This window comes from Rhinichthys klamathensis, unplaced genomic scaffold, assembly GCF_029890125.1.
Source record: "Rhinichthys klamathensis goyatoka isolate OS25496 unplaced genomic scaffold, OSU_Roscu_1.1 h1tg001124l_1, whole genome shotgun sequence".
Classification (NCBI taxonomy): Eukaryota; Metazoa; Chordata; class Actinopteri; order Cypriniformes; family Leuciscidae; genus Rhinichthys; species Rhinichthys klamathensis.
In genome coordinates this window covers 68,762-84,976 of record NW_026607355.1, presented here as the reverse complement: position 1 = coordinate 84,976, position 16,215 = coordinate 68,762, and the positions used below count along the sequence as shown (strand labels likewise).

At 44.9% G+C, this 16,215-nt stretch overlaps 2 protein-coding genes across 2 annotated transcripts in view; both read left to right on the top strand.

The window, feature by feature from the left end:
* Positions 1–16,215, top strand: part of smc1al (structural maintenance of chromosomes 1A, like) — an 83,096-nt gene that overhangs the window by 37,351 nt on the left and 29,530 nt on the right. The window lies entirely within an intron of this gene.
* Positions 14,487–16,215, top strand: part of si:dkey-96f10.1 (6-phosphofructo-2-kinase/fructose-2,6-bisphosphatase) — a 42,071-nt gene continuing 40,342 nt past the window's right edge. Inside the window, exons 1-2 of the mRNA XM_056244839.1 lie at positions 14,487–14,582; positions 15,433–15,558. Of these exons, the coding sequence (XP_056100814.1) occupies positions 14,507–14,582; positions 15,433–15,558 (202 nt within the window). The 5' untranslated portion in view covers positions 14,487–14,506. The remainder of the gene's footprint in view (positions 14,583–15,432; positions 15,559–16,215) is intronic.

Sequence of the window (16,215 nt, the reverse complement as noted above, 5' to 3'; positions counted from 1 at the left end):
ATTTTTAATCTCGGTGAAGCAGGACATGATGCAGGATGCATCCGTGGTACCAGGCTTTATCGGGACATACAACTGCATGTCATCTGCGTAGCAGTGGAAATCAATGTCATGATGACTGCATAATTTGACCCAAGGGTAGCATGTAAATGGTTAGAGGAGCATGAGACGAGGAGCCACTACAGAGAAGGACCTGTTCGATAAATAGGGAGTAAACCAATCCAAAGCCACATCACTGATATCAACAGGTCTTTAGACGGTTAATTAAGATATTATGGTCTACTGCAGGGGTCGGCAAGTAAGTTTGGCATCGGGACAAAAAGAATGCCAAACATAGAACCAGAACATAGTCAAAGGATAATTTAAGAAATTAATTGATGAAAAATGCAGCTAGAATTGCCTGTGCCAGACTGTTACAGTGTCTTTTGTAACTGGCAGTGAGCTGTTACTCTGTGTTAAATCCTGTAGTAGGACAGTCATTAACAAAAAGCCACATTTGTGTGGCGGTGTCCGGGTTTTACACTGGATATATGAATATAAAGCTGTAGTGACACGTAACCTGGCAAGTATCTTCATTCACCAACTTGCAATACAGATCCGCCTTGCTAAAACACTCATGTGGGAGATGCGGAAGGGATAAAAATAACTCAAACATGCCATTAATGGGCTTATTTTATTTTTTTAGTCATGCTCTTAACGACCTGTTTTATTTCCTCTTTCCATATTGTGAATAATAAATGTGTATCATTTTAATTTGCTTGTTACACAATCGAGCCTAACTTATTGTAATAATTATTAGACATAGACTGGTTTTACACTCAGAATTATTTCTTGGCATCCTCACATACTAAACTGCTTTTTTCTTATTGTTTGCGTGCTGGAGGTACGCTATTACGTCGTGTGTAGAGTGATGTTAATGGCACTATCAAAGAGTCTAAATAATAATAATAATAATTCATTACATTTATATAGCACTTTTCTCGGCACTCAAAGCACTTTACATAGAAGGTGGAATCTCCTCAACCACCACCAATGTGCAGCATCCACCTGGATGATGCGACGGCAGCCATAGTGCGCCAGAACGCCCACCACACACCAGCTTACTGGTGGAGAGGAGACAGGGATGAAGCCAATCAAAATAGGAGGCCATGATGGACAGAGGCCAAGGGGCAAATTTGGCCAGGATGCCGGGGTTACACCCCTACTCTTTCGAAAGACATCCTGGGATTTTTTGTGACCACAGAGAGTCAGGACCTCGGTTTAACGTCTCATCCCAAGGACGGTGCTCTTTGACAGTATAGTGTCCCTGTCACTACACTGGGGCGTTAGGACCCACACAGACCACAGGGTGAGCGCCCCCTGCTGGCCTCACTAACACCTCTTCCAGCAGCAACCTGGTTTTCTCAGGAGTCTCCCATCCAGGTACTAACCAGACTCAATCCTGCTTAGCTTCAGTGGGCAACCAGTCTTGGGCTACAGGGTGATATAAAGAGGAAAGTTGACCGCGAAAATAAGGCATACAAAGAAAAATGGAAAGACAACTATGCGTTTATCCTACCTAGTTTTGTGAATGCAAACCGGTGTGTCTTATCTGCAACGAAGCGATCCACAGACTCTTTTGAATGTCTTTCAGAACAGAGCTCTCAATTCATCTTAAAATAAAACATCGCTGCAAAAACGTTCTCGTACTTTTATTTTGAAGGCAAAATCACTAAAGACTAAGTGTCTGTGAGTAACAGTTGCTGTCATGACAGATCTATTTCAGAACCAGCTGCTATCAAAATAATCTGGCTGCGGGCGCGGGGCACATATTATTGCTGGTGGGCCAGTTTTGGACCAATGGTCTACTGCAGGGGTGCCCAATCCTGCTCCTGCCGATCGACTGTCCTGCACAGTTCATCTCCAACCCTAATCAAGCACACCTTCCTTTAATTTTCAAGTGATCCTGAAGACCTTAATTGGTTGCTTCAGGTGTGTTTGATTAGGGTTGGAGATGAACTGTGCAGGACAGTCGATCGGCAGGAGCAGGATTGGGCACCCCTGGTCTACTGTGTCAAAGGCTGAGCTGAGGTCAAGGAGAATTAAAATGGAGGACAGGCCAGTGTCTGCTGCAAGCATAGGTCATTGGTAACCTTGACCAGAGCAGTCTCCTGTGTCGGGAACGGAAACCAGATTGAAATTTCTGACTTGAAGCAGTGCATGCTTATTAGAAATTTTGTCCGACTTGATACTCTGAGCTCTCAACACAGCTGTTCCACAATTGGCCGGATTCACCACATGACAACAATCACTTGTGTTTCGTGTTTCTTCGTACACCTTCAGTTCCAATAATGCTCACAAACCCGTGTTTTTCAGGTGTGCAGTTTTGTAGTCGAGATGTTTTATTGTCATGTTTATCAAAATAAAACTGATATAAAAAATGTAGACCCCACTATTTAGACAGTGCTATTTTCATTTGGCTACTTTTTGTTTTGTTTGAGAGAGAGAAATAAATAAAGACACTGATAACTCGCTGACCTGACTCCTTCATCCTTTTTATTTGTGAACATTGTTGCTGTGGTGCCAAAACCCGGGACGAAGAATCGTGCACGCCGCCATCCTGCCAGAACAAACGGCACTTGGGGAGCACACCAAGCCCTTATGGACCTCAGACTGGAGCAGGAGGATCGATTCCCTCTGCTGGTCCAGGGGGAGGAAGCGGGTCATCCGGAGCTTGCTTGGCCAGGAGGTAACCCCGGACGCAGCCTCCACCATCTCCCACATGCCTCTGATTAAAATGGCTCCACAAGATGACCCAGAGGCGTTTGTGGACCTGTTTGAGAAGACAACGGAGGCATGTGGGAGGGCACGCACCCGAAGAAGTGTGCAATTGGACGTGTGTAGGTACGGTATCTAGTCTTCCACTTGGGACATGGGCAGGTGCGTCCCCAAATTGATCAGACCGCCACGATTGCAGCCTGCCCAAATCCCAAGACCAAAAAGGAGGTGAGACTGTTCCTGGGGCTGGTGAGATATTATAGGTTTGTGCCAAATTATTCGGAGCTCACTAAAAAGGAAGCTGCAGTTGTGCCAACAGGCTGTAACCAAAGTGAAGGCTGCGTCGACAGGGGGCTGGGAGCCGTCCTGTCCCAGGTGCTCGGAGAAGAGGAACGGCCGGTGCTGTATCTGAGTCGTAAGCTCTCCAACAGAGAGACTAGATACAGCACCATTGAAAAGGAATGTTTAGCCATCCGTTGGGTCATTCTCACTCTCCGTTATTACCTCCTGGGATGAGAGTTCACCCTCTGTCGGACAACTCACCCCTCCAATGGCTTCACCACATGAAGGATACTAACGTGCGGATCACCCGTTGGTATCTAGTGTTACAGCCTTTTAAGTTCAAGGTGGTCCACAGACCGGGGGTGCAGACGGCTGTAGCTGTCTTCCTCTTCCCCTCCACACACTCCTCAGGTGGGAGTGTGTGGAGGGGGAGGGGGAGGGGGCGGTGAAGCGGAGTCTGCATGGGGAGAGCGAGTGCGGATCAGACCGGAGAGGGCGGTGGGAGTGTGTGGAGGGGGAGGGGACGGTGAAGCGGAGTCTGCACGGGGAGAGCGAGTGCGGAGACGAGTGGTGAGAACCCCAGTAACTGGCGGAGAGACGGGATAAATAGAGCCTGAAGACCTGAATAGGAGAGACCCGGAGGACATACAGTATTTTATGTTGCTTAAAGGACTGTTTTATGTTTACTGCTTTTGTTTATGTTTACTGCGCAGTAAACATAAACCAGTCCTTTAAGCAACATAAAATACTGTATGTCCTCTCTCCTATTCAGGTCTTCAGGCTCTATTTATCCCGTCTCTCCGCCAGTTACTGGGGTTCTCACCACTCGCTCTCCCCGTGCAGACTCCGCTATTTTGTTTTGTTTGAGAGAAATAAAGAAAGAAACTGAGAACTTGCTGACCTGACTTCTTCGTTCTTTTTATTTGTGAACATTGTTACAATTGCTTTTATTTAACTTCAGCTATGATAAAATATGCAAACACCAAATGAGCGTCACTACGGGAAGCAGAAAGTGTTGGACTTCACATCTCCTTGTTCAGCTCCCCCCCGACTGCAAGCGGCAACTCTTGCCGATCGGCTAGATCCAGCTGCAGGAGATGTCCAACACACCTTTTAGGAGCAATCCCAATTTAAGCCACCTGTCTATAATTTGTGCGTAATTCTTGATTAATCTTGTTCGTTTGTTTGGTTAGAGTTAGAGCTAAACACTAACTGGACACTGGCCCTCCAGGACTAGAGTTGAAGAGCACTGGCTTAAGTAAACTGGCATGTTATCTACATGTTCTAGATACCTGATATCGACTGATGGCTAATTATTAATCTTAGCTTTTGCTCGTTATGTCATTCCATACAGATGATATACAAATAACACACACAGAGATATTTAAACTGCATGCATTTAGTATGAATTTAGCAATATTCCATGATAATAGTACTTATCATGCCAAGTCTTTAATTAATTGTTTAAGAATAAATGTTTATTTAATCGATGTGATTGACATGCAATGGATTACATACACAATAGATATAAAAAGTCAAGTCAAGTCACCCTTATTATATAGCGCTTTTTACAAGACTATTTTTTTACAGATTGTTTCAAAGCAACTTTACAGAGATAACATGAAAATAATGCTACAAATTTTGTTTTGCAGATCTAGAATAAAATAGTGTCATTGTCCAGCTTAAGTAAGTTCAGTGTTGATTCATTTCTTTTGTAAAAAAGTTATTAATTTAATTCATTTATCTATACAGCAGCTCTGGAGAACACAGTGATGTCATCGTCCAGCTCAGTTCAGTTCTCACACAATGGTGTCAATGCAGGTAAAACAATAATATTGTTGAATATTAAGTGTTTCCAACTAAGCAAGCCAAAAGACAAAGGCGACAGTGGCAAGGAACCAAAACTCCATCAGTGACAGAATGGGAAAAAAAACCTTGGGAGAAACCAGGCTCAGTCGGGGGCCAGTTCTCCTCTGGCCAACGAACGAACAGTGTATGATTATGATTCAGCAGCACTACATGTCAGAAGTCAGATTGGTTTGGAACAATCAGAATATTATCCAGTTCCATCTGGTTGAAGATCGGAGTCACGCCGGTATGGAGACGGGTTTGTTGAGGATCAGTGCCGATGGCTGTCGTGTCGATGAGTCTAGTTGACAATCTCTGCTGACACTTCAGAGATGCGTTGTGGTCGTGTCTAGGCGCAAGTCCTCCATCTGATCTGGATACGGCCCGGATCCGGCTGACTACATCATGCGTTGTGGTTGTGTCTAGGCTCAGGTCCTCCATCTGATCTGGATACGGCCCGGATCCGGCTGACTACATCATGCGTTGTGGTTGTGTCTAGGCGCAGGTCCTCCATCTGATCTGGATACGGCCCGGATCCGGCTGACTACATCATGCGTTGTGGTTGTGTCTAGGCTCAGGTCCTCCATCTGATCTGGATACGGCCCGGATCCGGCTGACTACATCATGCGTTGTGGTCGTGTCTAGGCGCAGGTCCACCATCTGATCTGGATACGGCCCGGATCCGGCTGACTACATCATGCGTTGTGGTCGTGTCTAGGCGCAAGTCCTCCATCTGATCTGGATACGGCCCGGATCCGGCTGACTACATCATGCGTTGTGGTTGTGTCTAGGCTCAGGTCCTCCATCTGATCTGGATACGGCCCGGATCCGGCTGACTATATCATGCGTTGTGGTCGTGTCTAGGCGCAGGTCCTCCATCTGATCTGGATACGGCCCGGATCCGGCTGACTACATCATGCGTTGTGGTCGTGTCTAGGCACAGGTCCTCCATCTGATCTGGATACGGCCCGGATCTGGCTGACTACATCATGCGTTGTGGTCGTGTCTAGGCACAGGTCCTCCATCTGATCTGGATACGGCCCGGATCCGGCTGACTACATCATGCGTTGTGGTCGTGTCTAGGCACAGGTCCTCCATCTGATCTGGATACGGCCCGGATCCGGCTGACTACATCATGCGTTGTGGTCGTGTCTAGGCTCAGGTCCTCCATCTGATCTGGATACGGCCCGGATCCGGCTGACTACATCATGCGTTGTGGTCGTGTCTAGGCACAGGTCCTCCATCTGATCTGGATACGGCCCGGATCTGGCTGACTACATCATGCGTTGTGGTCGTGTCTAGGCGCAGGTCCTCCATCTGATCTGGATACGGCCCTGATCCGTCTGACTACATCATGCGTTGTGGTCGTGTCTAGGCACAGGTCCTCCATCTGATCTGGATACGGCCCGGATCCGGCTGACTACATCATGCGTTGTGGTCGTGTCTAGGCACAGGTCCTCCATCTGATCTGGATACGGCCCGGATCCGGCTGACTACATCATGCGTTGTGGTCGTGTCTAGGCGCAGGTCCACCATCTGATCTGGATACGGCCCGGATCCGGCTGACTACATCATGCGTTGTGGTCGTGTCTAGGCGCAAGTCCTCCATCTGATCTGGATACGGCCCGGATCCGGCTGACTACATCATGCGTTGTGGTTGTGTCTAGGCTCAGGTCCTCCATCTGATCTGGATACGGCCCGGATCCGGCTGACTACATCATGCGTTGTGGTCGTGTCTAGGCGCAGGTCCACCATCTGATCTGGATACGGCCCGGATCCGGCTGACTACATCATGCGTTGTGGTCGTGTCTAGGCGCAAGTCCTCCATCTGATCTGGATACGGCCCGGATCCGGCTGACTACATCATGCGTTGTGGTTGTGTCTAGGCTCAGGTCCTCCATCTGATCTGGATACGGCCCGGATCCGGCTGACTATATCATGCGTTGTGGTCGTGTCTAGGCGCAGGTCCTCCATCTGATCTGGATACGGCCCGGATCCGGCTGACTACATCATGCGTTGTGGTCGTGTCTAGGCACAGGTCCTCCATCTGATCTGGATACGGCCCGGATCTGGCTGACTACATCATGCGTTGTGGTCGTGTCTAGGCACAGGTCCTCCATCTGATCTGGATACGGCCCGGATCCGGCTGACTACATCATGCGTTGTGGTCGTGTCTAGGCACAGGTCCTCCATCTGATCTGGATACGGCCCGGATCCGGCTGACTACATCATGCGTTGTGGTCGTGTCTAGGCTCAGGTCCTCCATCTGATCTGGATACGGCCCGGATCCGGCTGACTACATCATGCGTTGTGGTCGTGTCTAGGCACAGGTCCTCCATCTGATCTGGATACGGCCCTGATCCGTCTGACTACATCATGCGTTGTGGTCGTGTCTAGGCACAGGTCCTCCATCTGATCTGGATACGGCCCGGATCTGGCTGACAACATCATGTGTTGTGGTCGTGTCTAGGCGCAGGTCCTCCATCTGATCTGGATACGGCCCGGATCCGGCTGACTACATCATGCGTTGTGGTCGTGTCTAGGCACAGGTCCTCCATCTGATCTGGATACGGCCCAGATCTGGCTGACTACATCATGCGTTGTGGTCGTGTCTAGGCACAGGTCCTCCATCTGATCTGGATACGGCCCAGATCTGGCTGACTACATCATGCGTTGTGGTCGTGTCTAGGCACAGGTCCTCCATCTGATCTGGATACGGCCCAGATCTGGCTGACTACATCATGCGTTGTGTTCGTGTCTAGTCGCAGGTCCTCCATCTGATCTGGATACGGCCCAGATCCGGCTGACTACATCATGCGTTGTGGTCGTGTCTAGGCGCAGGTTCTCCATCTGATCTGGATACGGCCCGGATCCGGCTGACTACATCATGCATTGTGGTCGTGTCTAGGCGCAGGTCCTCCATCAGATCTGGATACGGCCTTGATCCAGCAGACAGCGGTAAACCTCGGAATAAACATAGATACTAATTTTAGCGTAGATGCAACTATATATAAATATTGGCCTATTAAAATAAATTTGTTTACACAAAAATTGTTGACACACACAAGTCCCCCTTTTCTTAACATACACATAAATTGTAAGAATATGACATGCTGATAATTAAAAATGTGTTAAATACCAGTCCCAACCTAGTTTTTGTTAATGCAATGTTGGTATGAGCCACCACCGTCATAAAAAAAAAAAAAAAAAAACACAAAGTGAAAATAAAGTGGCATTTTGGGGTTATGGAAACACAGTTACCATGGTGAATACACAATACTAACATGAACTGTTTGTTAATGAAACATGGAAACTGCTTCTAAAGAATAAAATGAACATCCTTTTCAAATCCTTTTCGGCTAACACATGACGTACCAGTAACATGATTTATTGGTATTTTACTTTTATTTCGTGACTTACTAATTTACAAAATAACGACGTTGCATGTTCGTAGGTTATTTTGCGCTGTATATATAGGGAATCGATATACAGTGCGCGCCACGTATCGCGTATACTTACGTCACAGGTAGTTCCTATTGTGCTGGGTTCTCCGAAGTAGTCGTGATTCGCCTCTCGCAACATAACATGCTCTAAACACATCTCTTAAGATCACAGAATAATGTAAGTGGATATTTTTGTAATTGCGGCTTCGAACGATTACGTAATCGTGGCATCCGTAATCGTGATTAGAAATTCAATTAATTGTGCAGCCCTAGTCCCTACAATACACTGTCTGATGCGATACTGTTGTAGAAAGTTGCAATTTTCTCTTTATTATTATCTTGTAAGTAAAGAAGTTCTCTTTAATGTTAATTCTAGTGATCCACACACTTCTGTTAAAACAGGCGTTAAAACGCCAAAAATAAATCTTTAATAAAGGTAACGCTTTAGATTACAGCCCGGAAAGTACTGCGTAATTAAAGCGATTTTACAGCGTAACCTTCGGTAATTATAGTGTACCTATAATGTACTTACAATATAAGTATAAGGGAACAATATTTTAAGTTTGGGGAATAAAGGGGTAACAACCAGGGTTCTAAATTAACACCCGCCAACCCGCCAAATGCGGGTTAAAATTCATTTTGGCGGGTGTTAATAAAAACTTACTAGCCAGTTTGGCCGGTGATCCATATGGCTCTGTTCTCGGTCATTTATCCCTCTGGCAGTACTTCCTACATTTCCCATGAACACTGTGCCGTAATACTACGTGATGACGTTTCATACGCCCATTGGCTGCGCGCAGTTTGCAGTGAAACATGCGCGAGAAATGATCATGGAAACGAACGGAGCGTCCGTCCACCAGAAAACACAAGGAAGATGAAGAACGAGTCAGAGCAGGGAGCATAGACTGAAAGAGGAGGGAGCTAGTAAAGTAGCTAAAGTAAAAAGTTAAGATTAAACTAAATGCGGCGGTGGTTGGGACAGACTTCTGGGTTTAAATTTAAATGTCGTTTAACGAGAGATACGTTATTTTTTGTTTAAGGTTTTTGTCATTATTTCTGAACAAGCTTATACATTAGGCAATATACACAACTAGCCTATATATCTTATCTTAAGGTTTTCTTTTAGTTGAAAACATTAAACAATGTGTGTAAAAAAATATATATATAAACAACAAAAGCATTTAAGCTCAAGCAGCGCAAACGGGGAAAAAACGCACAAAAAAACACAGAATGTAGGCTACATACTCGAGTCAGCATATGATTATCGTGTTTATATTGTTTCACGTTCATGTTGACAAAAACAATAATATCCACATGCTCGAGTGAGAAAACGCGCTGCGCTGACACAGACGTTGCAGAGACGTGTGTGTGTGCAAAGTGAAGTAACAGCACTTTGCGTTTTCTGCATCCCTCAACGAAACTTAAAGGAAGTGGTTAATGCAGTGATGGACACAGTCTTCCTCAGTCGACTGCTGTTTCTTTGGATTTCATGTTATTTCTCATTGTGGTGGTGTCGGTGATATTATGATAACTCAGTTTAATTAATTAATAATTGATTAAACGTAATTCCATTTTGTAATAGGCTATTTGATAATCAAGTAATTCCAAACTTCGCGAGGCAGACAATGACATTTTGTGATCAAATACAATCCACTTGTTAAATGCTCCACCCAGTGCATTTAATTATAACTGCGGAAAAAAAATAAAGAAAAAAAGTAAAATTCTAATAGTATTTTATTTTTTGAATAATAATTACAGATCGAAAATTCGAATATTCGTGCACATCCCTAATGTTACGGTTGGGTGTAGGCAGGAAGCACGAGGAGACTAGGATTTCCAAAGACAGACACTTTTACTAATAAATCAAAACAACAAACAGATACTGGCAGGCAGAAGGGCAAAGTATACACACTGGTAACATAGACAATAACCGACAAGGAGTGAGGGAGAACACTGGGTTTACATACACAGAGAACAGATTGGGGAACAAGGCACAGCTGGGGCAAATTAACTAGACACAGGTGAAGGAACTGAACAGAAACAAGGAGCGGGAAAACTGGAACACAGGACTAAACCAAATACACAATGAACGGGGGGAAACTCAGGACACACATGTAACATAACGCCCCCTCCAAAAAGGCGCGTCCTCGCGCCGTATAACTTCAATAGGGGTGGGGGGGCGGGCGCCCTGGAGGCTGACGAGGGCGTGGCCTACCCTGAGCAGGAAGCCTCCAGGGCGGAGCAGGCTGGTCAGGGGGCCATGGCGGAGTAGGAGACCACCCCTCGGGCGGTCCTGGCGGAGCAAGCTGGTCAGGGGGCCATGGCGGAGACGCCCCTTCAGGTGGCCAGGGTGGAGACGCCTCTTCCGGTCGCCAGGGCGGAGCAAGCTGGTCAGGGGGCCAGGGTGGAGAGGCCACTTCAGGTGGCCAGGGTGGAGAGGCCACTTCAGGTGGCCTATATCCCCCCCCCAAAACTTTCTTGGGGGGAATCACAGGCTCTGGGACAGGCTCTGGGACGTGGACAGTCTCTGGGTGGGCAGACGTGCAGGGAAGCTCTGGCTCGGCAGGCGTGCAGGGAAGCTCTGGCTCGGCAGGCGTGCAGGGAAGCTCTGGCTCGGCAGGCGTGCAGGGAAGCTCTGGCTCGGCAGGCGTGCAGGGAAGCTCTGGCTCGGCAGGCGTGCAGGGAAGCTCTGGCTCGGCAGGCGTGCAGGGAAGCTCTGGCTCGGCAGGCGTGCGGGGAAGCTCTGGCTCGGCAGGCGTGCGGGGAAGCTCTGGCTCGGCAGGCGTGCGGGGAAGCTCTAGGCTGGGTTCATGGGCTGTAGTTGATGTGTGTGCTGCCCACACACACAAAACAGCCACGGACACCACAATGAGCGCTGTGTCTTCCAGAGCAGACTCAAGTGCAGCATGAATGGGCTCCGGCGCAGGATCAGCGGGCTCCGGCGCAGGATCAGCGGGCTCTGGCTCGGATTGGCTGGACAGAACCAGCGGTGCAGGTTTGGCTGGGCTGGACGGAACCAGCGGCGAATAGGGCTTGGTGCTGGACGGAACCAGCAGCGAAGAGGGCTTGGTGCTGGACAGAACCAGCGGTGAAGAGGGCTTGGTGCTGGACAGAACCAGCGGTGAAGAGGGCTTGGTGCTGGACAGAACCAGCGGTGAAGAGGGCTTGGTGCTGGACAGAACCAGCGGTGAAGAGGGCCTGGTGCTGGATGGAACCAGTGGCGAAGAGGGCTTGGTGCTGGACGGAACCAGCGGTGAAGAGGGCCTGGTGCTGGACGGAACCAGCGGTGAAGAGGGCTTGGTGCTGGACGTAACCAGCGGTGAAGAGGGCTTGGTGCTGGACGGAACCAGCGGTGTAGAGGGCCTGGTGCTGGATGGAACCAGCGGCGAAGGCTTGGCTGAACTGGACACCACCAACCCAGGATCGAAGAGAGGCCAGAGTGGAGAGTTGTGTCGGGACTCCTCTCGACCACCGCCTCCACTGCGGCCTCCACGGGTCCCACGGAACACAGCTTGGCGGGTTCCCACAAAGGCCTGCTTCCAGCTCTCCATCTTCCCTTTTTTCTTTACTTTTAGGTCGATTATTCTGTTACGGTTGGGTGTAGGCAGGAAGCACGAGGAGACTAGGATTTCCAAAGACAGACACTTTTACTAATAAATCAAAACAACAAACAGATACTGGCAGGCAGAAGGGCAAAGTATACACACTGGTAACATAGACAATAACCGACAAGGAGTGAGGGAGAACACTGGGTTTACATACACAGAGAACAGATTGGGGAACAAGGCACAGCTGGGGCAAATTAACTAGACACAGGTGAAGGAACTGAACAGAAACGAGGAGCGGGAAAACTGGAACACAGGACTAAACCAAATACACAATGAACGGGGGGAAACTCAGGACACACATGTAACACCTAATAGATAGATAGATAGATAGATAGATAGATAGATAGATAGATAGATAGATAGATAGATAGATAGATAGATAGATAGATAGATAGATAGATAGATAGATAGATAGATAGATGGATAGATAGATAGATCCCAAACTTGAAATGAAATGTTTGCACTTTCTGTGTTGTATTGTACATTTATATGTGTTTTTCATGCCAACAATTTTAATAAAATGCTCAAATGCATTCAGTGGCACTCATAATTTCTCTTATTTTCACCGGAAAAAAATTGGCTAGTGGAAATTCTAAATGGCTGGTAACTTTAGAAAGTTACCAGCCACATTGGCTGGTGATCAAAAAAGTTAATTTAGAACCCTGGTAACAACCAGGAGAATTAAAAAATTATTTATACTGTAAGTATTATAGAACTAAGGGGTACTTATTCTACTATTATGATACAACAATCTTACATTTGGGAGCAATTTAGCAAGAACATATACTGCGTACCCTGTAATTTTTAAAATGTAATATTTTTAACAAAAGTGCACTGAAAACGAAAACTATTGCAACTTTTGCTTAAATATTGTGGAAAGATCCTCTTGTTTCATGTAGCTTGTTACCCCCTTGTTCGATGTAATTACAGGGTAAGTGTGACATTGTGGGCTGTAAATTAAAGTGGTGCTTGTTACCCTCTTGTTCCATGTAGTTACAGGGTAACAATAAAAATGCATACACACAATCTTATATCACTGACTCGGAAACCTTTATTTATTATACAAGTACCACTTACCCTGTAACCACATGAAACAAGATTTATTTCCCAGTATTTAAAAAAAATGGCAATAGTCTTAGCTTTTCTTGCCTTGAAACATGTTAGCCCAAACTTAAACGTCTGCACTTTTGCTATCAAAAAATAAATAAATAAAAGTATAAATGCATAGATATGTACCCTGTAATTTAAAAAAAAAGCCTATACAGTATGTATTGGTACACAATTATTACAAAAAGGTACGCAGTGTTCTCGCTAAATTGCTCCCAAATGTAAGATTGTTATATCATAATAGTAGAATAAGTACCCCTTAGTTCTATAATACTTACAGTATAAATATTTTTTTAATTCTCCTGGTTGTTACCCCTTTATTCCCCAAACTTTACATATTGTTCCCTTATACTTACATGCAAGTACTTTATATAATTACCGAAAGTTACTCTGTAAATTCCTCTTAATTACACAGTACTTTCCGGGCTGTAATCTAAAGCGTTACCAAAAATATATATAATAAGCGTATTTGGCATGCTTTCCAAGGGGATCGAGAGCTCCTTGCTTGGAATTTAGCCCAAACCCAGAGTCCTCCCCTGTATCCCCAGTCGAGAGGGAGGAACAGGGTGGTCAGCATAGTTCAATAAATCGGTGTTTCTTGAAAAAAAACATAGTTCCAACGAACACTCGCAAACAGCATTGAAAAGTTGTGTGGTAGGAACGACAAATTTGTGACAGTATACACAATGTCCTGGGATGCATGTTCATTTATAGATCAATGTGTCTATAATTGAATGCAGGAAACAGTTGTGACTAGCTAGTTAGACTTTCTATGGGGTTTCTCAAGTTGTTTTTTTAAGGCATCTTTATAATTTCTGGTCTTTGAGCACTTTCCTAAATTAACTCCAAAACTCAAAATGGCCCTTTTTTGTTGGATGCACCTTATGACATTTCATAAAATAACCATCATCAGACAACAACATTAAAATGTATTATAATGGAAATGCATTGGAATTGTGTTCATTAAATACAAAACATATATGTATGGACTCATGCCAAGTTTTATATTAAAGTTCAAAACTTTGAGTGATTTTAAAATAACCTATAAGCAAGGGCCACATAAATCAATGAGGGAAGTATTTTAATGAGAATATAATGAATCCATTACAGGCATATTATCATGAGTGTATTTTAATTGAATTAAATCTATGCAAAAGCAATCTCTTTATCACACAGGCCTACATGATTCGGTGATGGAAAGGAGGAATTATTTGAATGATTATTAGTTGCATAATATATTCAGATCATGCTTGTTTTGTAGTGAATATTGATAGGCTGTTACGTGGTGATCAGGTGCTTGATGCGCCTCCTCTACCAGGGTTCACCAGTTTAAACACATCTGCTTCAAAGTGGACAAGGTTACACATACATTAGAGAAGACATCAGTTTGACTAGTCACTTTGTGCATTTATCATACACACCTGTATATATCTTACACAGAATAAATATACATATCGCTCACAAATGGAACTTACACAAAATCCTCTGGAGAAAATCTGGGTGCCGTGGATGAGCAGCAGACTGAGACAGAGAAGAGGCTGTAAGTCAGACATCTAAAGAAACATCTCTCTCAATCTTTGTTGCATTCATTTCCTGTTATCTCTGTGAAGCTGCTTTGAAACAATCTGTATTGTAAAAAGCGCTATATAGATAAAGGTGACTTGACTTGTCCTGACTCTGTCTCATCCTTGACTCTATTTCTCTGTTCTTGCCATCAGTTATAAAACTATTAGTTAGTGGACATCTTTTTTATTCATTATGCTGACACAACATCAAGCACAACACAGCAAACTGGACCAAGTATCTTGCAAACTGGACCAATTTTCATAAAACCTCCATAAACTCTTTTTAAGAGACTGCCTAAGTAAGAAGTGAGAGTTAGTATGTAATAGACATAAAAAGCATATTGCATAGTGAAAATGCTTTAAAATAAAATCATACAGAGAATATTTCCTAATACTTTTTCTAATACTTTTGTTATGTGAGTAATTGTGATAAAAATCAGTTTTGTGGTGTGTGTGTTTTTTTTTTTTGTGTGTGTGCGTGTGTTTTAGTTTGACAGTGTATGATGGTTTGTGTCCTCTGGGCTATTCACCTCACTGGAGTCCAGTTCATTGCCATTCACACACACACACACACACAAACGACTGATACATGAGATGTTTCTTTAGTAAAATGAATAACTTCACTAATTAACAATGAAATGAGTAGGAGTGTATACATGGCTTCGGTCTCCTTAGAGATCAGTAAAAGAAATGCATTGTAAAACCATATCAAATGATGTGTCAGTTTGAAATGAAATGTTAGTTTAATATAATGTGTATGAAACTATCATGGGATTTATTCATTTACTGTACTGTAATTAGACATAATGTGTGTGGTTGTTTCAGCATCAGTTCCGCAGTTCACCAACTCTCCCACCATGATTGTGATGGTTGGTCTGCCTGCCCGTGGAAAGACCTACATCTCTAAGAAACTCACACGCTACCTCAACTGGATTGGCGTTCCCACCAAGGGTGAGAATTATTATTCATGGAAACATTATATTATACAAACATTTCAATTTATCAAAGTAACAGGTAGAAGCACAACATTTTGAAACCTCACACATTACAGTTTTGCTCTTGATTGCTTAAACACGTTTCTTGAAATTATGCTTCCTTTTCTCAAAACTCTAAACACAAATCCTTAACTTCTCACCTAATACCCCAAACGTCCTATTTTCAGATCAAAATGAAGCTCTCCACTCAAAACCATTCAATTTTGCTGAAAAAGCTAACTTTGCCCTCAGACATTACACACAAGCAATCAAAAAAGAGTAATAAGTTGTTTTGCTTGTGGTTCCCTTTCAGTCAGCCACGTTCGACGATACGCCCAATCAACTTTGAGAGGTAAAAAAAAAACAAGCCAATGGACATTGGCGAGTGAGATTTGCATCGTGAACCACTCCCCGTGAGACGGGTGCTTTAACCACTCATTCAAGCTTTCGCTTTGGAGCCGAGCGTTTCTCACGATTCTGCTCAGCAATCATCGTTCGAGTGTGTACAACAAACCAGGAAGAAGCTCTTCCGAGAGTGTGTGTGTGACGGCTCGTCAGCGGTGGTCGCTTCTAAAAGACCTTTCTCTGCACACATAGAAGTTCTCCTAAAATAGTATTTTGCGTGCTGCAGATT